At 43.5% G+C, this 21793-nt stretch overlaps 1 protein-coding gene across 1 annotated transcript in view; it reads left to right on the plus strand.

The window, feature by feature from the left end:
• Positions 1-21793, plus strand: part of LOC140730671 (nesprin-1-like) — a 626730-nt gene that overhangs the window by 130066 nt on the left and 474871 nt on the right. Inside the window, 7 exon segments of the mRNA XM_073051428.1 lie at positions 1181-1398; positions 6101-6209; positions 7117-7281; positions 12761-12928; positions 16686-16862; positions 19603-19743; positions 20083-20243. Coding sequence (XP_072907529.1) covers positions 1181-1398; positions 6101-6209; positions 7117-7281; positions 12761-12928; positions 16686-16862; positions 19603-19743; positions 20083-20243 — 1139 coding nt within the window.

The raw sequence follows: 21793 nt of genomic DNA on the forward strand, positions 1-21793 counted from the left end.
TGGGACTATTGATAACATGCCATGCAAAAGGTTATTAAGTAAAATTAGAAGACATGGTATTAGGGGTAATATATTGGTGCAGATTTTGAATTGGTTCATGGCCAGAGAAAGAAAGAAAGAAAGGGAACAGAGAATAGGAATAAAAGGGCAGTTATTACATTGGGATTTTGTGATGACGGAAGTAGGAGTTCCAACTGTTCACAATCTGTATCAATGATTTGGATGAGTAATCTAATATATCCATGCTTAATGACGACACAAAGCTGGATTTCTCAGATAAGTTGTGAGCAGATTGCAGAGAGCCTTGAGGTGGATGGAAAAGCGGGGTGTATGGGGCAAGGATTAAACGTAATGTAGGAAAAAAGAGAAGTGGAGTATTTTTAACTTGAGCATTTTTATTTGGTGATAAGGTGGAGGTGTCATCATTCAGAGGGTCCTTGTTAATGAATCACTGAACATTAGTGTGCAGGTACTACAGGCAATCAGGATAGCAAATGGAATGTTGGGTTTTATTGCTGGAGGTTCTGAGTACAAGGCACTTTATTCTATGATGAAGGGTTGTGTTGAGGTCTCGTTTACCCACTAAGGAATGATACACAAACAATGGAAGTTCACCAAACTGATTCCTGGATTGGAGGTGGGGGTTGTCCAATGAGTAGGGATGAAGTAACTGGGCCTATACTCTTGAGTGTGTTGAAGAGTGGATCTCATTGAATCTTGCACAATTCTAGTGGGCCACGATGGGGTCAGTGTGGGGGTGACCTTCCCCTGGCTGGATTTTCTAGAATCAGGCACCACATTCAAAAAATCTGGCAGTCATTGAGGGCTGAGGGGGGAAGAAGCTTCTTCACCCAGAGGATGGTGAATGTTGGAGCACTCAGCCCAATAGGGCTGACGAGACTCAGATTCTGAATGTCTTCAAGACAGACTTTTGGATACGAGTGGTGTTACTTAATGCTGATGCAGCACCTATCTAGGCAAGTGAAAGTTAGCCCCTGCTTGGGCCTCATGGGTGGCGGACAGGCCTTGGGAAGTAAGGAGTTGAGTTACTTGTCACAGAGCACCCCACTGTGCTCTGGGTGATCGGGCAGGGTTGAACTCTCCTGTATGTCTGGCTGGAGTGGGTACACCTCAGCTGAGAGACGGACTAACCAGCTAGATCAATCAATAACTTTTTCAGGAATTTTTTTCGGAGAAAGGCAAGTTCGAGTGGTGCAAGAAAAGGGGCAAGGTGATTGGAGATCTCTGCCAAAAGCTTCCAGAAACTAAGAAGTATGAGGCGATCAGGGCAAAGCATGAAATGGACAAAATGACCCTGAGAGAGTTGAAAGGATTGATTGATGCCACCTATCAGAAAATACTGGATCAGCCTGACAAGTGGAGAGAGTTTGAGACAAGGTAATGTGGACTTGCAAAGTACTACTTATACATCAAATCTATAGCACACAAAAGTTATTTGAGCTATCTGGTCTAAAGTAACATATCTGCTCCACAAGGAATTCCACAGACTGACTTCATTAAAATGATATGTATATCTCTTTAAATGGATGGGTCATAGATGTACAACTTTTCTGATCTCATGAGTGGATGACTTTTTCCTATGTGTTTCCTTTGGACAAGGCATACATCATAAACATAAGGAAAACTCTTTATTTTTCCCTGAAAGTGGAGTCTCAGGTAAATAGGGTAGTGATAAAGGCTTTTGGCATGCTGGCCTTCTTAAGTCAGGGCATTGAGGATGAAAATTGCAAGGTCATGGGGCAGTTGTAGAGGACCCAGGTGAGGCCACACTTTGGGGTATGGTGTTCAGTTTTGGTCACCCTGCTATTGGAAAGATGATATTAAACTGCAAAGAGTGCAGGAAAGATTTACAAGGATTTTGACAGGACTTGAGGGAACAATTTATAGTGAGACATTGGACAGGTAAGGACTTTATTCCATGGAATGTAGAAGACTGATTTTTTAAAGGTACATAAATATATGTATTTCTATCTATCTGTCTATCTATCTATCTATCTTGGGTGTCTTAAGACTTTTGCTATCTTTCCAGTTACCAAGTAATACTTAATTCAAAGCTAATACAAAGCTAAGTACTCTTATTTCTGTTTCCCAACCACCTTCCTATTTAACCAATATACAGTACTGTGCAATACCCCAGATTTTTACATTCACATTATGGGATTGTGCAAGGAAATTCATTGCACCGTGGTGTATATAAGACCATGACATGGGAGCAGAATTAGGCCATTCAGTCCATCGAGTCTGCTTTGCCATTCTATCATGGCTGATTTATTAACCCCCTCAACCCCATTCCCCCACCACCTCCTTTGACGCCCTGCCTAATCAATAATATATCAGGTTCCACTTTAAACATATCCAGTGACTTGTCTTCCACAGCGGGCTGTGGCAATGAATTCTCCAGATTCACTACCTTCTGGCTAAAGAAATTCTTCCTCATCTCTGTTCTAAATGGACGCCCTTCTGTTCTGGTCCTAGACTCCCCCTGTATAGGAAACATCTTCTCCACATCTACTCTATCAGGGCCTTTCACCATTCAATAGGTTTCATTGAGGTTACCCCTCATTCTTCTGAATTCTAGTGAATACAGGCCCAAAACCATCAAAAACTCCTCATATGGACCCCCAGGTTGGGAACACCTGCTTTATCTTCTCCCTCTCAAACTGTGAATTCTATCACATTATGATCATTGTCTCTTAAGAGTTCCCAGTCCTTCAGCTCCCTAATAAAATTCAGTTCATTACGCAACACTCGATCCAGAATTCCCTTTCCCCTAATGGGCTCAACCACAAATTGCTCTAAAAAGCCATCTCATAGGCATTCTACAAATTCCATCTCTTGGGATACAGCACTTACCTGATTTTCCCATCTACCTGCATATTGAAATCACCATGACTATCATAATATTGGCCTTTTTACATGCCTCTTCTACCTCCTGTTGTAATTTGTACCCAACATCCTGGCGACTATTCAGAGGCCAGTATATAACTCCCATGAGGGTATATTTACCCTTGCAGTTTCTTAGCTCTACCCACAAGGGTTCTACATTTTCAGATTACGTGTCACCTCTTTCTAAGCATTTGATTATTTTTAACCAATAGAACCACCTCATCCCTTCTGCCTACTTGCCTGTCCTTTCGATACAAAGTGTATCCTTGGATGTTAAGCTCCCAACTATGATCTTCTTTCAGCCACATCTCGATGGTGTCCACAATGTCATACCTGCCAATCTTGACCTGTGCTACAAGATCATCTACCTTATTCTGTATAATATGTGCTTTCAAATATAACACCTTCTGTTTTGTGTTCGTCGCCCCTTTCAGTTTTGCTCCTGTTACACTTCAACTCATTCCGTTGTCTGCAATTTTGCCCTATTATCTGCTTGTCCTTGATCACATTCTCACTACAAACTGCATCTACAAACTTGTATACCAACTGCCGCATGCTCAGCCCTATCACTCCAGTTCTAATCCCCTGCCTAATTAGTTTAAACCCTCGCCAACAGCTCTAGCAAACCTGCCTGTAAGGATGTTGGTCCCCTCAGGTTCAGGTGGAACCCATCCTTTTTGTACACTTCATATCTTCCCCGATGATCAAGAAATCTGAAACCCTTCCTTAGCCATACATTCATCTGCTAAATCCTACTACTTTTACCCTCACAGGTGCGTGGCACAGGCAGCAATCTAGAGATTGCTAACCTGGAGGTCCTGCTTTTCAACTTATTACATAATTTCATAATTTCTCTCTTCAGGACCTCCTCCCTTTGTCCCCGGTACCAATATGTCCCATGACTAACAGCTGCTCACTCTCCCCCTTTAGAACGTAGATCCAATCCGAGTCATTCCTGACCCTGGCATCTGGAAGGCAACATAGCATCTGGGTGTCTCTTTCACGTCCACAGAATCTCCTGTCTGCTACACTAACTATGGAATCTCCTTTCACTACTGCAGTCCTCTTCTTCCCCCTCCCTACCCAATGACTTGGCCTCCACACCATCTGCAACAATGAATTCCACCAGATTTACCACCCTCTGTCTAAAGAAATTCCTCCAAATCTCTGTTTTAAATCTGTATTCTGAGGCAGACTCAATGCCAATGATCTGACTGCCGTGGCTTTCCTCTGCTAGTTCATCCGTCCCTCCTCACCCCACCCCCCAGCAGTATCCAATGAGCTATACCTGTTGAGGGTAATGGCCACAGAAGTACTCTACACTGTCTGCCTCTCCCTCTCCCCCACCCCCTCCTGACACTCGCCTAGTTACCTGTGTCCTGCTTGGGTTGATCAACCTCTCAGCCTCCATATTAATCCAGAATTCTTCCAGTTCCATCTCCAGTTCCTTAAACCAGTCTGAAAGAATCTGCAGCTGGATTCACTTCTTGCAGGTGCAGTCATCAGGGACCTTGGAAGTCTCCCTGCCTTTTCACATCCTGCAAGAGGAGCATTCTACTATCCTTACTGGTATCCCCACTACTCTAACTGTGCAATTAGAAAGGAAAATTAAATGAAATGATTTACCTACAGACTTCATCTCTCCTCGCCGAAGCCCCTATGAGCCCAAGCCTAAGTTCCCCACTCTTAACACTGCCCATTCCCACAAAGGCCACTCTGATTAAACCTAACTTCCTATTATTGGTTCTTGCCATGTGCCCAATTATGCACAATCCATTGTCTTCTCAGGAATTGTGGGTGCAGAATGTCCTGACTGCCCCTGCTTGCGTTTGAACTCTCCCGCTACGCAATCCAGCGTCTCTCGGGCACACAGAAACAATAAACTAAACTAAAACTAACTAACCTGTTTGTTACTCAGCCTCTCAAACCAAATGCAAAAGGACAGAGGAGAGAGATAGGATGGGGCAGCTTGTGTTTGGAGAATTTGATTGTTTTTGCCTTCCGGAGCAATCATGAAGTATTTGATGACATGTTGCTTGAGGTGGTCACTGGGCTCGGAAAACCAAAGTATTCACATAGTAACACTGAAAATGTCAAGAGGAATGTCTGTGAAAAGAGAGAGCTGGCAAATGTGGAAGGAAGGCAGTTTGACTGTTGTAAGGATGAGGATGGAAAGCAGGTATTTGCCAGGATGCTCATGAACACAGCAGCACTGTGGTTAATTTAATGGTCCGGAAGCTAGAGTTCTGGACCATTATCCCGGAGATATGAGTTTGAACCCCACCGTTGCAATTGGCAATTTAAATGCAAACTAATAAAGAGAAGAAAAAAATCTTCCAGACCACTGGCGTTCTTCAGGGAAGGAAATGTTCTTTCCTTTTGTAGAACAATAAATTCTGGTGCCAGCCAGTGACATATAGAGCCAATGAACCAAGAAATAATGTAGATAGAAAAAATCTAGAAGGAGATAGGCCATACATGAGCAAATGGGCATCATGGTTGGCATGGTCGAACAGACTGAAGGATCTGTTTTTGTGCTGTATTACTCTATGACTCTGCTCTTTGATTTAATAAAGAGAAATTAAGGTGCCGTGCTCAGTGGATGTTCTGGCTTGACAACAGTGTAGCACTGTTTCAGTCCTCTCTTCATTTGCTCAGGGTAATCCCTCCTGGAGTAACAGGACAATGGTAGAGGAATTCTCAAAGGCTGTTGTGAACGATGATAGAAGTCAGGACCTGAGTGAAGGTGAGGCTTTACACAATGAATTTGGTAGTGGGTGTGTAAGGGAGTCTGGTGGAGAACAAGTTGACAGGAAAATGGAAGAGCAATGAATTTGGAAGAGAACGTGAAGGAGGAGTTTGGGATTAGATGGAATTGCCATGCATATGGAGTTGTTTGAGGCAGAGGTGAAGTAATGAGATTGGTGAAGCAATTTCAATCACTGGTGTGCAAAAATGTATGATGGAGTCATTCAGTTAGTAGGAATAACACGACACAAGAAGGCCACTTGGTTGTCATTATCTGTGAGTGGTGCTCAAATCCCATTTCATTGCTAATTTCTTTTTATAAAGTTTCTTCTTTCGCAATGGTTACCTAACGTTGCTACATTCAGCACCCCACTAACTGTATCTTAATATGTCTGCCTCTCACAAGCAAGTTCTTGAAATTTCCTCATTTTTAATTTTCCTTTAGGTCTTCTGAACTGCTAAACTGGATTCTGGCAAAGAGAAGGCAGCTAACGGAGATGAAATCTGGAACTAATGATCCCAAGAAGTATAGAGATTTGAAATCTGCACTGGAGGTTTGTTGTTATGCCCAATGGAATGAAGACTTGTAGATACAAAACAAAAGCAGAAGCAGAAGCATTGTCAGTCCGAGGAGGGAGACAGTGGGAATGGTCAGAGCTGAAAACAGAGACTGGGCATCATTGAAAGAGACTGCTGGTGTGGAGAATTCAATGTCTGCCATCTGGTGATAGACCACCCAGGTGGTACATGGGGTGACAGTAGAGGAGGTCCAGGATAGGTCATCTCCCTTCCCATTCCAACCAAGGTTGATGTTGGAATGGGAAGGGGAGTTGAAATGGCTGGCAACCGGGAGCTCCAAGTGGTCACTGTGGATAGAGGACAGGTGGTAAGGACTGCTCTGATGATGGTTCAGGAATAATCCAACATAAGACTGTACTCAAAGATGAACATGGCTGGGGAATGATGTCACAGTGTTATACCCTTTCATTAGGTGAAGCTTCCCCCAGGGCATGGGTCCCGGCTCAGTGATAGCTGCCTTGCCTCTGGTTGTACAAGGACACATTGGTGCTGTCCCACCCTCCTCTGCAGCTTCCTATGTTAAAAGTCTCAATCAGCTTCACTGTTCACAGAATGGGCCAAAGCCTACTCTAGGTGACATCAGCATAGGTGATCAGAATTGGCCTAAAAGATGCACTGCAAAGAATAGCTAAGGGAGGGGAGGTTTGAGGATGGAATTTCAGTACTCTGTCTGCAATTCAAGTGACAGAAGGCACAGGTGGCATTGGTGGGACAAAACTAATTGAAATGGGTGAGTCACCAAAGGAACATGATGGGGGGGTGGTGGTGTTGAGGAATGATGCATGACTGGACAATGTTGTACAGCAAGGAGGGGAGGGGTCACAGACGAATTTGAAAGCAAGGATGAAAATGGTAATATGAATGGATTTTTCACATGTTCAGCAAATTAAGGAAGAGGCCGACAAAGAGGAGCCTAGCCTGTTGTGGTTACGATACAGACTTGATGCACTGATACCGAACTCCTGTGAGGATGAAGCAAAAAGAAAAGAAAGTGAACTATCTGAACTATCAGCAGAGTTCAAGGAGCTCCTGAAGCAAATTGCTGAGGTATGAGAAATAGTTAAGAGAGTGGTGTGATGTGGAGCTGGTCTAACTGTGTACTATGCTCTTCAAACAGAACTAGTGCTTCGAGTAGTTCTGACAGAGGGTGCCAGATTTGAAATGCTACCAACAACTGTTTCTCTTTCCAAATATGCTGCCCGGCTTGCCAAGTTTTTCATTTGTTTTTAATTCAGCTTCTGCAATTTTGCTTAATTTTCTTAGAGCTGGGAGAGTTGTGAATAGTTATATTTCCTAATTTATGTAAAATCTGCCAGTTCGTGTTGCCTTCCCATCGGCATCATGTCATTTGATTTCCACCTGACACATCCCTTTGACCAACACCATGACCATATTCCCTGCCAATCCTTCACCGCTCTGATGCACCCTTTCTTCCCTGCTGCTGAGTTCTGTACCAAGTTGCCCCCGTTGGCAAGTGCAGGAGGTCATGCACTGAGGACCAGATCCTTCCCTTCCCTCAACAGACTGATTTCCAACCTCCCCAAAGGCCACACATGTTGCACTGGCTGTGCTCCAGCATTAGGTGAGACGGGGGTGCAGTCAACATAATTAATAATAATGAATCATCTTCAAAATATTGGCAGTCATTCCAGTGCATGACTATTATCCAAGAAAAATTTTAGCTTTTCTTTGATTATTCATTTTTCTACTTGTTTAAGCCATTATTTCAACAACAATTGATAACTTTGCAGATTACAGAATTCAAAGTAAATATATGTCACCCTGAGATTCACTTTCCTGTGGGTTTCACAGCAAATACAAGAAACACAAAGGAGTCAGTGAAAGACCACACCCAACAAGACCAATGTGCTGAAGGCAACAAACAAATACAAAAAGAAAGGAAAACAACAAAATAATAATAATCGCTTAATTAAATAAATAAGCGATAAGTATCAAGAACATGAGGTGAAGAGTCCTTGAAAGTGAGCCCATAGATTGTGGGAATATTTCAGTGATGGGGCAAGTGAAGTTATACCCTTTGGTTCAAGAGCCTGATGGTTGAGGGGTAATAGCTGTTCCTGAGCCTGGTGGTGTGAGTCCTGAGGTTCTCCTTGCTTTATTCTGAGCTTCCTGCCTGCTTTAAGTAAATCAATGTCATCCCAGCACCGAAGAAAATGCAATGTGCCTTAATGATGACTGCCCAGTGGCTCTGACATCCATCCTCATGAAGTGCTTCAAGAGTTTCCAAGCAGACTCTTGATGTTGGGAAACAATGCCTCCATCTGCAATTAGATCCTGACTGACAGACTGCAATCAGTAAGGATGGGCAGCAACATCTCTACCAGGATTATTCTAAATGCTGGTGCTCCACAAGGTAGCATCCTCAGCCCCTACTCTACTCCCTGTACACTAATGGTTGCATGTCCCGATTCTGATCTATCTCCACCTACAAGTTTGCAATTGATACCACCATAGTGGATCAGACCTCAATGATGATGAGTCAGAGTACAGGAAGAAGATAAAGAGCTGAGTAACTTGGTGTTATGATAATATCCTCTAACTCAATGTTAACAAAACAAAAGAGCTGATAATTGACTTCACATAGGGTAGTGGTGCGTACCGTATGTTCTTGTTTGCATGAATGGTGTTGAGGTTGAAGTTGAGAGCTTTTAGTTCCTGGGAGTGAGCGTCACCAATAGCCTGTCCTCTTCCAATCACATAGATAGCTGACCAATATCTCTACTTCCTCAGGAGGCTAATAAAATTTGGCATGCCCCCTTTGACCCTCACCAATCTTTATCAATGCAATACAGAAACCATCTTATCAGGATGCATGATAGCTTGGTATGGCAACTGATCTGCCGTGACCACAAGAAAATGCAGAGCTGTGGACACAACTCAGCACATAGATAGATAGATAGATAGATAGATAGATAGATACTTTATTCATCCCCATGGGGAAATTCAACTTTTTTTCCAATGTCCCATACACTTGTTGTAGCAAAACTAATTACATACAATCATTAACTCAGTAAAAAAAAATATGATATGCATCTAAATCACCATCTCAAAAAGCATTAATAATAGCTTTAAAAAGTTCTTAAGTCCTGGCGGTAGAATTGTAAAGCCTAATGGCATTGGGGAGTATTGACCTCTTCATCCTGTCTGAGGAGCATTGCATCGATAGTAACCTGTCGCTGAAACTGCTTCTCTGTCTCTGGATGGTGCTATGTAGAGGATGTTCAGAGTTATCCATAATTGACCGTAGCCTACTCAGCGCCCTTCGCTCAGCTACCGATGTTAAACTCTCCAGTACTTTGCCCACGACAGAGCCCGCCTTCCTTACCAGCTTATTAAGACGTGAGGCGTCCCTCTTCTTAATGCTTCCTCCCCAACACGCCACCACAAAGAAGAGGGCGCTCTCCACAACTGACCTATGGAACATCTTCAGCATCTCACTACAGACATTGAATGACGCCAACCTTCTTAGGAAGTACAATCGACTCTGTGCCTTCCTGCACAAGGCATCTGTGTTGGCAGTCCAGTCTAGCTTCTCGTCTAACTGTACTCCCAGATACTTGTAGGTCTTAACCTGCTCCACACATTCTCCATTAATGATCACTGGCTCCATATGAGGCCTAGATCTCCTAATGATGGGAACTAGCCTCTCCTCTGTGATTCTGTCTATACTTCATGCTGCCTTGGTGAAGCATCCAGCCTACTCAAAAATCCCACATACCTTGGACCCCTCTTTTCCCCTCTTCCATTGGGCAGTAGAGACAAAAGCCTGAAGATATGTACCGCCAAGCTCAAGGGGAGCTTCTACCCTGCAGTTTAATGGTTCTAAATCATTTCCTTGTCAGACAAGATTGACTCTTGCCCTCACAATCTACCTTGTTATGATCTTGTGCTTTATTGTTTACTGCGCTGCACTTTCTCTGTAATTGTTACGCTTCATTCTGCATTCTATTACTGTTACATTGCTCTACTTCAATGCACTGTGTAATGATTTGATTTTTATGAACAATATACAAGACAAACTTTTCAATCTGTCTTGGTGCATGTGACAATAATATTCCAATTCCAGTTGGAATGTAGATTCTGGCTTTTCTCTATTACCACTGTCAAGTTAGCAGGTTGGTAGTCTCCCTCCCTGTTTTCTTGTAGGGTTATATTCACTTCTTTCTGATCTGCAGGAATCAGTCTTGAATTGTTTTTAAAATTGGGAAGCAGTTTTAGTAGCCAACTTTTTAAAAACTAGGATGTAAACCATCAGTTCCTTCAGATGTATCACTTTCCAAAGACGTGTAGATCAGGAGGTTAATTAGTCAATTGTGTGCGATTGGGCGGTGGGGGTGATATAGCCTGAAACCGTTCTGTATTTCTAAATGAAATTTTTTAAAAGCTTCTCCAGTGTTGCTTTTAACTAATACTTGTTCTGTTTGCTTCCTTATTTTCACTGGACCTTTGCTTTTACAGAATATCTGGAAGATTTCTGTGAAGTCAGACACTGAGTTTAATTCTGCAGCCATTGCATTATTCCCCATTTTAAACTCTGTCAGGATTAAATATTTACTTGTGCTAGCCTTTTCCTTTTTGCTCTTGTGATCTGTTTTTATGTTCCTTGCTGGTTTTTCTCATCATTTATTGTCCTTTTCCACATGACTTCCTTGGTTATCTTTTATTGAATTCTAAAGTGCGCTGCTCCTCAGCCTCTCAGCTTTCTCTGGAGAGGCAAGGAACTGCAGCTTTGGAGCCTGGAGCAGAAGCCGAGCTGCTGGAGGAACTCGGCAGGTCAGGCAGCATCTGAGGAGGGAAATGCACATCAAAGTCTTGGGTCCAGTTGAAGCATCGTGACCTGAAATGTCGACTGTCCATTTCTCTCTCTGGATGCTGCCTGACCCTCTGAGTTCTTCCTTTAGCTCATTCCTGTTACAATTGATAGGCTTGTCAGCCTTTTCCTTAAATTTAATCAATTCTCAATTTCACTCAGCCCACTTTCCCTGCTGTGCACTTGTGCCGCAAAAGAATATCTATTTGTAGTAAATCACGCATTATTTCCTTGAAAGCCTACCTATCTTCTGTTACATACTTAAATACAGATTCAAAGTCTACCACAACCAATCTGCCACTCATACCTCTGTAGCTTCCTTTGTTTGGATTTCATAAGACCATAAGATATAGGAGCAGAATTAAACCATACAGCCCAGCTGGTCTTCTCCTGTATTCATTCATACTGAGTGGGTTATTTTTCTGAACCCTGTATTTCTGTCTTTTCTCCTTAACCCATAGCCCCTTTACCAATCAAGAACTTATCAATCTCTTCCTTAAATACACCTAATGACTTGGCCTCCACGACCCTCCTTAGCAACGAGTTCCTATCCTTGGGCAGAAGGAATTCTTCCTCATTTTAGTTCTAAAGGAACATCCCTTTATTCTGAGGCTGTGCCCTTGGATCCTAGACTCCCCTACTAATGGAAACATCCTCTCCACGTCCAGTCCACCAGGGCCTTTCAGTATTCAGTGGATTTTCATGAGATACCCCCTTCATTCTTCTGAGCTCCATAGAGTACAGACCCAGAGACATCAAATGATCTTCATACATTCAGCCTTTCTTTCCCAGGATCTTTCTTATGAACTTCCTCTGAAACCTTTCATTTTGAATGACATCACCTTTGACCTTAATGTAAATTTTGGTCTTGCAGTCAAGTATATTCAAGACAGAGATTGATAGAGTTTAGGATATTAAGGGAATAGAAGGAGAGTGATGCTAAAGTAAAAGATCATTCCTGTAGAACAGAAGATTGAATGCAAAGGTCCAACAACCTTTCCTTCTTCTATTTATGATTTTTTCATATTGATGGATTTTTATAAAGTGAAAGTATCACATGACATTGTTCAAAACCCGAAATAAGTTTTTGAACTATGTAGATAATAGAAGAATTGCCTCAAGACACCCATTCCATATTTTCATTGCATAGCCTACAATTTCTTGAGCAAAGCGTTAAGAGAAATTCTTTCATCTATCAATGAGGCAGATGATTGTTGTTTTAAGTGAAACATTAGGATGAACATTACTGTTGACAGATTGTTGTGTCCACTCTCTGTGCGTATAAAGCTGGAAGTGGTCCTAGTACACCCAGTGCCAAAGCAGTCTGTTATCCATCTGGGCATCAAGGGCCCGCTTATCGTCTGCCAAGTTCGCCAGCGCTGGTTCTATGTGATTGCATTTCGGACTAACTTTGAGGTGTATTTGGCCGAAAGAGAAAACTGAAATTTGGGTGTTTGCTGTCCTTCATTACTCTCATGAGCGTGTCTGTTTTGTCAAGCTGTGGACTCCATAAAATGCATCCCTTTTGCAAAGAGTGCATCTTGTAAGCGAAGATATGCATTTGTAGACACAGTGCTTGTGTGTCTAATAACTAGATTCCCTTGATGCAGCTTATGAATCCTGTAACATCATTTGGTTTGGTTTGTGAGACTCTCACACCACAGCCCTGTTAAAGTGCCTGTTATTTCTCCCCAGTCTGACAAAATGCTGTCTGCCGTCGATGAGTGTGTTCAGCACAAAGACCATGTGAAGAGTGCCTTGGAACAGCTTGTTGACTCTCAGAAGCAGCTGCAGGTTGAGGAGGAGAGGTTGCTAAATTTGGCGAGCCTGGAGGAAGCCCAAAGACTCCATCTACATCATCAGGTACTGACCTCGCCCACAGAAACGCAGATGACCCATTGGCTCAGGATTTGCAGGGAAGTAGTGACACTATACAGCAAAGAAACAGGTCCTTTGGCCCTTTGGGTGTGTAACTGCCATCAATCACCCATCTACACTACCTTAATTTTATTTCTTCTCTCCACATACCCATCAACGCTTTTGAGATTCTATTAAACCTAGAAATTAAGTCTTGGCCACTGAACAACCTTCATCAAAGGTGGAGCAATAAAAATATGGGGTATACAAGGGACAGTCACTAGACAGAAAGAAACCATTGGCCCATCCAACACATCCTCTCCAATTATGGTACGAGCCCTATGCATGAAGTTGTTCACCATTTACAGTAGTCAGAATCAATTCACTTGATCAGCTGTAGATCAAGTTTAAAAAAAAACATTCAATATTGAAAACTGTGGGCCCAAAGGAGAATCAGTGACATTGTCTCCTTGGATTTTCAGGCGCCCTTTGACAAGGTGTTGTGCATGAAGCTGCTTAACAAGGCGCAGAAAGACTTAGACAGATTAGGAGAATGGGCAAACAAACGGCAGATGGATTACAGTATCAGGAAGTGTATGGTCATGCACTTCGGTGGAAGAAATGAAAAGGGTTGATGATTTTCTAAATGGAGAGAAAATACAAAAAAACTGAGGTGCAAAGGGACTTGGGAGTCCTCGTGCAGGATTCCCTAAAGGTTAATTTGCATGCTGAGTTTGTGAATGGGGGAGGCAAAAGCAATGTTAGTATTCATTTCAAGAGGACTAGAATACAAAAACAGGATGTAATTATCAGACTTTATAAAGCATTGGTGAGTCTTCACGTGGAGAATTTTGAACAGTTTTGAGCCCCTTAGCTTAGAAAGGATGTGCTGAGACTGGCGGGGATTTAAAGGAGGTTCGTGAAAATGATTCTAGGCTTGAATGGCTTGTCATATGAAAAGCGTTTGAATGCTCTCGGTCTGCGTTCACTAGAATTCAGAAGAATGAGGGGTGACCTCATTGAAACCTATCAAATGGTGAAAGGCTTTGAAAGAGTGGATGTGGAGAGGATGTTTCTTATGATGGGAGTCTAAGACCAGAGGACACAGCCTCAGAATAGAGGGGTGTCCTTTTAGAATGGAGATGAGGAGGAATTTATTTAGCCAGAGGGTGGTGAATCTGTGGAATTTGTTGCCATAAGCCACTGTGGAGGCTAAGTCTTTATGTATATTCAAGACGGAGGTTGATAGATTCTTGTTTTGTCAGTGTATGAAAGAGTACGATGAGAAGGCAGGAGATTGGGGCTGAGAGAAAAATTGGATCAGCCATGATGAAATGGCGGAGCAGAGTCAATGGGCCAAATGGCCTAATTCTGCTCCTATATCTTATGGTCTTACGGTCTTATGGAATTCTGCTTCTGTCTTGGTCACCTGCAGTAACACACTAATTTTCAATCAATAATTTTTAGCTGATTGTGGGGTCCAGATGTGTATGTATACAATTGGTGCAGTGTTTACAACATTACATGTAATTGTTTGAACTGTGCTTTCGATTGACCTGAGGATGTGGGAAAAATTAATGCTTATACACCTTCCCAGTTACGCAATTGGCCATTTTGTCAATCTGAATGAACTCATTTTGGTTTTGGCACTCAATTCCTAATTTCACTGTTATTCCGATTGCTTAAATTGTATTACTAAATCACAAGTTTTGTAACTGGAAATAACGGAATGATCGGGTATTAGCTAATGAGCTGCTTTGGAAGTGCAGCGAACGTTATTATTCATTATTGAAGCTGAAATTGAGCAACGATCTCGGGTGCCGCAGAATCTGTTTCACGTGTAACGAGAAAGGGGAGAAACATTAATTAACCTTGGAAGTCCCTCCCTAACAGCACTGTTAGAAAACAAACGTCTCAAGGACTCCCTCTCACCACTTCCTTCTCAAGGGCAACTAGTTAAGTGCTGGCTCACGTTTGATGGATGAATTAAAAACTGTCTCAGCTGAAAGCTGGTAGCTCTGACACTGCCGTGCTTTTCCAGGACTGATTCTCCGATGGTACTACGTTCCCACATCACCGAATGACGTGTGGTACTGAAACTCCCCAGTAATGTATCACTGCAGACACCTGCCCCCTAAGATGATCCCTTTCCCATAAAGGCCAGCACTCCCATGTGCTGCAGTGGAGTGCTTTCTCCGTCAGTGTGGTGTTCCCTCCTGATACACAGAGCCCAGACTGAGTTCACATAGAACAGGACAGACCAGGAACTGCCCTTCTACCCACAATGTCTGTGCCGAATGTGAGGACAAGTTAAAATATACTTCCTCAGCCTGCATATGAACCAGTCCCGGTATCTTCATGTGTGCATCTAAATGCCTCTCAATCACCACTATCATATCTGCTTCTGAAGTTATCTCTGCCAGTCTGTTCCAGGTGTCTGCCACTCTCTCTCAGGTTCCCCTTCACCATATGTTCAGAATCAGGTTTATTATCACCAGCATGTGATGTGAAATTTATTAACTTGGCAGCAGCAGTTCGATGCGATACATAACCTAGCAGAGACAGAAAAAAATAGTAATAATAAATAAACAAGTACATTACACATATTGAATAGATTATTTAAAAATGTGCAAAAACAGAAATACTGTATATTTCAAAAGTGAGGTAGTGTCCAAGGATTCAATGTCCATTCAGGAATCAGATGGCAGAGGAGAAGAAGCTGTTCCTGAATCGCTGAGTGTGTGCCTTCAGGCTTCTGTATCTCCTACCTGATGGTAACAGCGAGAAAAGGGCATGTCCTGGGTGCTGGAGGTCCTTAATAATGGACGCTGCCTTTCTGAGACACCACTCAGTTATCTCTGCCAGTCTGTTCCAGGCGCCTGCCACTCTCTGAGATTCCCCTTCACCGTAAGTGTATGTTCTCTAGCATCTGAAGCATTCTGGGTTGGATGAAGGGTGCTGTCCATTAAAATAGGTAGAATAAGCAAGTTTAGGACATTTACACTTAGAAGTTTTCAAAGGCAAATGAATCTGAAACAATTTTTCTTTGGGTGTGAGTTTCCTTCTGTATGACTATAATATCCTCATTATCCAGCAATTGGTTCCTGTTCTTTCACCTCTCAATGTACCTGCTGATTTCCAGAATTCCAATGTCACCACTTTTGATGCTGCCTTAGCCAGGCCAATTCTGCTGAAACCTTTTTGCGAGCTTTTGTTACCTTCGGATGTGATCTTTCCAGAGGTTCCACCGTCAGTTCATCCGTATCTCATGCGTGGCTCCTGGTCAGCACCAAGTTCTCTTCATCTGTCTCTCTTGTTTTTGCATATGCAGATGCCCTGGGGTTTCATCCTTGCTTTCAAATCTCATCAAGGCCTTGTCTCTCCCCTAATCGAATCCTGCCTTCCAACATTCTGGGATCTCTTGATTCCTCTGAGTCCAGCCTCATGTCTATCTTTCACTTGCTTCAACCCTTCATTGTAGCTTTAGCTCTCTAGATCCCAGATCCCAGAACTCCCTTCCTTAAACCATCTGCCTCTCTTCCCCCCCCCCCCCCATAGAGAGCAGATTCGTTGGCCACAATTTTTGTCATCAGTTCTGATATTGCCTTAAATAATTCCGATTCAATTTTTTTTTGACAATATTCCTGTGATATTTTTGAAATGTTACCCCTCTCAAGGTTCCTAATTACATCCAACTGCTGCTGTTATTCTGTAATTGTGTTTTTCTGTAAAGTAAAATAGTTTTGACTCCACAAACACGCAGGAACAAGTCAAGCAGTGGATGGCACGGAGACTTGATGTACAGCAGCTGTTTGCTCGTGGGAAGGAACTGCATGGAGCTGTGGACCTGACCAAGTCCAGCCTACAAGAACTGCAAAGCCAGGAGGCTGTCTTCAATGAAATGGGGAAAGCAGTGGAGGATCAGCAGAAGGAACTGAAGGTAAAGTTCGCTCTAAGTCAAGGTGGTATGGAGAAGAGCTTATTGCCAAGCATTTGTTCCATTGGTTGTGGGTTTGAGAGAAGTCCAAGAAGACTTTGTGTGTTGCCGGCAAATTCTGCAGTTGTGGAATGCATGATCAAGCCATGAGATGTGTTACTGATCTAAAGGTCCGCAGATGCTGGACATCCAGAGCAACACACACACACACCAAGTTCTGGAGGAACTCAGCAAGTCAGTCCATGTTTTGGGCCAAGTCTCTTCTTCAGGACTGGAATGGAAGGGGGAAGATGCCAGAATAAAACCCTGGGGGAGGGGGGAGGAGGATAGTTAGAAGGTTAGAGATGAAGCCGGGTGGGTAGGAAAGGTAAAGGGCTGGAGACAAAGGAATCTGACAGGAGTGGCAACCGGAGAAAGGGAAGGAGGACCCGGGAGGAGGTAAGTGGCCAGACTGGGGAATAGAAGAGGGCAGGGGGTGGGAAGACAAGGGTTTCCCTTGCTTTGTATGGTGTTGAGCTTCCAAACTGAGACAACCGACCCAGGAGGTGAATGCTTCATCCCAGTCTGACGTGCCCTTCAAGTGGTGAAGAGGCTCTGGAGAGGCAAGAGGCGTAGCTGGAGGAATATTGAGCTTCAGCCTTTCTCCAGTAAAATAAGTGTTTATGAAACACAAGGGTTTCTACAGATGCTGGAAATCCAGAGCACCCTGCAGAAAATGCTGGAGAAACTCAGCGGGTCAGGTATCATCCATGGAGAAGAACAAAAGTTGTCCTGATGAAGAGTCAAAGTTCAAACTACATTTGTTAAGTTGGTCTGTATGCAGTATACAACTCTGAGATTCATCTTCTCCAGACAGTCACAAAACAAAGAAAACCATGGAAGCCGTTCAAAGGAAAACATCAACCCTCCCATGCACACAAAAATACCAAATCATGCAAATGGCAACAGGACCATCAAACCTTTCCTTCCAGGGTTCTTTTGAAGACCCTGACCTGGAGTTACATGCAAGCTTTGGTTCTTTGCGGGAATGGGACCCGCTCTTGGGGTTCCACGACTCGCCGCTATTCGACATGCCAAGGGTTTGGCCTGAGAATCCTGATCGTGTTCGGAAGCCTAAGATCTCGGGGCTCTGGAGATGAGTGGATTGAGGGTCGGTGTCACGGCTGGAGACTTACGTGTCGCTGGGGAGGCCAGAAAATCTTTTGCTGTGGGCCCAAAGACCTGAGGTCTTTGCAATCTTTGGGCACAGAGCTCAGAAAAAGCAACGAAATGGACTTTTAAGATCGTAAACCAGCAGGTGGTTGTTATGTCACCCGCCCGCTGTGAAAATGGGGGACACCTCCCTCTCCCTTGCCAGGGAGAGAGAGAACCTGTGGGTTGTCGAATTTGGATGAAATGCAAAACTTCTGGGGTAACTGCAAGGTCTGTGTCTTTGCTACACGCTTGGGCTCGGTGATTGTACCGATGCGCGTTTAATTTTGCTGGTGGGGGAGGGGGGATCGTTGCTCGCTGCCACTTATGTGTTGGAGAGAGGAACTGGGGAGGACTTTGGGGTTCTCACTTTTAATTGTCGTTCATTCTTTGGGGCACTTCTCTGTTTTTGTGGACATTTTACGAAGAAGAAGCATTTCAGGACGTATATTGTATACATTTCTCTGACATTAAACTTGACCTTTGAACCTTTGAAATCCCTCTCCCACGCGCAAAAAAATTAACAAATCATGCAAACGGCCACAAGACCTTCAAACCCCACCCCCACACGCAAATACAAACAAATCGTGCAAAGAGCAACAGGAAGAACAAGCCCCCAGTGCAATATTACAATTTGTGCAAATGGCAACAAGAACATAAAACCCCTCACGAGCAAAAAAACAAACAAATTGTGCAAACGGCTACAAGAAGGAATGGGCAAAAACACAGAATAAAAAAGCATAAAACCGAAAGAGTCCAAGTGAACTACAGTCCAATCTGTAAACTGCAGACCCAGAACTTCGGTGTCATGCTCCTACAGCATTGACAGAGAGAGAACATTCGAATGCAGGGGCCTTCCCTCGAGAGCAACAAGCAGGAGACAGTCGTACACAGACACTGTTCTCCAGCAGCAGCGAGGGAGAGGCTGGTAGACTGGGCTGCACACTCACTCACCTTCCGCACTGCCTCGGTGATTCAATTTCCTTGGCGCTTTAATCGGCGAGAGATGGAGTTGGTCAAGGGCTCTCAGCATCTGGGCCTCGAGGCTGCTCACCTCCTGGAATCTTCCGGAAGACAACAAAGCACCAGATGGCTCAATTTTTGTTCAAACTGTAGATTACAGGCCCCAGCAATACCAGAAACACATTTAAAGTAAAAAGAAGACATAAAATAAGTGAAAGAAACAATTTTGTGGACTATCTGGAAGATGTCGCCCGAGGTAGAGTTGTTAACTGGCGCCATCTTGATTGAAATGCTGACTGCTTATTCCTCTCCATAGATGGTTCCTCCAGCATTTTGTGTGTGTTGCACTGGATTTCCAGCTCAATCTTTTGTGCTTATAAAGTATTTATGCAGCTTGTCCAACTCTATGCTAGTACAGTCAGCACCTTCCCAGGGATGATGCTGGTGGGCTACGTGGCAATGCTAATGAGTGTCATGGTTATTGCAGAGGGCACTTGCAAAGGAAGGAAAACAGCCATCAATGGCACCATAAGGTCTAGTGGCAGTTGTGGTAGGTGAAGCTGATTTGTTGATTTTCCCTCTGGTAAAGGCAACGCTCATCGAGTGGCAGTGCTTTGAGGAAGAGAGAGGGGAAGTGATGGAATTCCTGGCTCGTGCTGGAGCCAAGGTGGATTGCAATCGCCTCTTCAGCAGCCTGGAAAGCCTCGGCTCGGAGCTGGATCAAATGAAGGTAATTTTACAGACTCGCGGTCAATCCACAGACACAGCGTCAATAGATGTCCTTGAAACTCTGAGCTCCAGTTTGAGAGCAAAATTGGACTTTGTGCATGGAAAACTGAAAACTCAGAAATTTCATTCAGTTTTCAAAGAATGAGATACCCTGGAACAGTATCTCAAGAATATTTCCTGTCGGGGTCATATTTATATTAAACTGTTTGACCTTCAGTTTTGAGGTTATTGATGTTCTGAGTGTTTTACTGCCAGGATGCACCCATCATATCTCCCAGCGTGTGGTGCCTGCTGGCTTCTGACAGGTCTTTCACTGCTTGTGTGTCTGTGTGTGTGACAGGCAATTTGCAGGGACAGTGAAACCAAGACAGCTCAAGCTGAAAGCCTGCTACGCAAATCTGAAGACATCAAACTTGGTCCAAAGAGTAAGAGCTCCCTGCAGCAACACACCAGAGAGATGAGCGAGAAAGCTAGGAAAGTACAGGAATCCCTAAGGAACTAGTAAGTCTTCATCCTCTCTACTGTTGTCTTGCCATATTAACACTTACTCAGTGTTAATTTCCTCGATAAGCAGCATCTCTTGCATTCCTGCTCTATTTCCATAGCATTTAATACCTGTTTTCCTTTAATCACCTGTACGTTAACATCATCTCCGCTTCGGTTACTAACTCCAGTAATGCACTCCGTTTCCTCACAACTCTCTGTGTTGTCTGATGCTTCTGCCGTAAATCTTCTGTCTGCAAGTTACACAACCAAATACCATTGGAAGCTGATTTAACTGTTTGCCTTCTGCAAGATGGTTTGATAAAAATAAGTTACCCTGTACATGCTGTGCCTTGAACTTAGAACAGTAGCTTTCCTACTAGAAACAATGATACTTACCTGCAGTATCTGCCTATTCTCCATAAGAATGGACATCTGTCACTTAAGCCCATTGCCCATTATGACAGATCTCCAGAGATTTTCTTATTCGCTGTTATAAAAACCTGCTGCTTTTACCCCGACGATTATTTCAGTCCATTCTTTATTAGTTAGAAATCTGTCACTTCAGTTCATTGCCCACGATGATAGGCCATTTTAATGAATTTTTAAATTGTTAATTTTTGCTGAGAGTCTCATCCCTGCTGTTACTCTCATTGTCACGTGCGCACGGACCCTGTGCATGCATTCTGCACATGCGCCACGCGCATTGCCCGCATACCGTACTGTGTAAAGGCTTAGGCACATTCTGTATATCTATACAGCAAGAGTGTCTAAGACTTTTGCACAGTACTGTATTTGTCAATGTGGAGCGGAGAGAGAGTTTGTAAATCTGGCGGGAGCAAAAGCTGTTGGGAATGGTGAAGGTGGAGCACCGTGGGCAGGGTGTGGGACAGGTGGCAGAGAAGGAGTGCCTGGGTACTGGGGGTGCGGGTGCAGACACACCTAGGCTGATGCACCAGGCAAGGTAACTTGATTCCAAACAATTGGCTTATTAATCATTACAGAATGTCTCTCTGGTGCATCCTGCTCCCTTCCCCTCTCTCTTCCCCTTTTCCCAACCATATCCCCTCTTCATGTCCCCATCCCACTCTCAGTCCACAATAGAAACTGATATCAGAATCGGATTTATCATCACTCACATATGTCATGAAATTTTTTTTTGTGGCAGTAATACAGTGCAATACATAAAATTACTACAGTATTCTGCAAAAGTCTTAGAGCTATTTATATGTGTGTGTGTGTGTGTGTGTGACTAAGACTTTTGCACAGTACTGTATATGGACTGACCACACGGGCGCGTGACTTGGATGGTCTCATGCGTTTTAGTGTCGCTAGTTAGTCCTCGACACGTGACACTGACATTTAAGGAAATGGACACATGAACATTAGTACCCGTGGTTCAAGGAGGAGAGAGATGGATGGTTACTGATGAAATTCATAAATCTGAACGTACAGCTGACAATGTATGGAGTGGAGAGAGCAAGTTTTTGAGAGGACTCTAAGTCTGAGGAAGATCACCGAGGTAGGGATAGACAGGGCATGGATGGGCGAAGAAAAGAGCCTGAGAA

The sequence above is a fragment of the Hemitrygon akajei genome, chromosome 7 (genome assembly GCF_048418815.1).
Source record: "Hemitrygon akajei chromosome 7, sHemAka1.3, whole genome shotgun sequence".
Taxonomy (NCBI): domain Eukaryota; kingdom Metazoa; phylum Chordata; class Chondrichthyes; order Myliobatiformes; family Dasyatidae; genus Hemitrygon; species Hemitrygon akajei.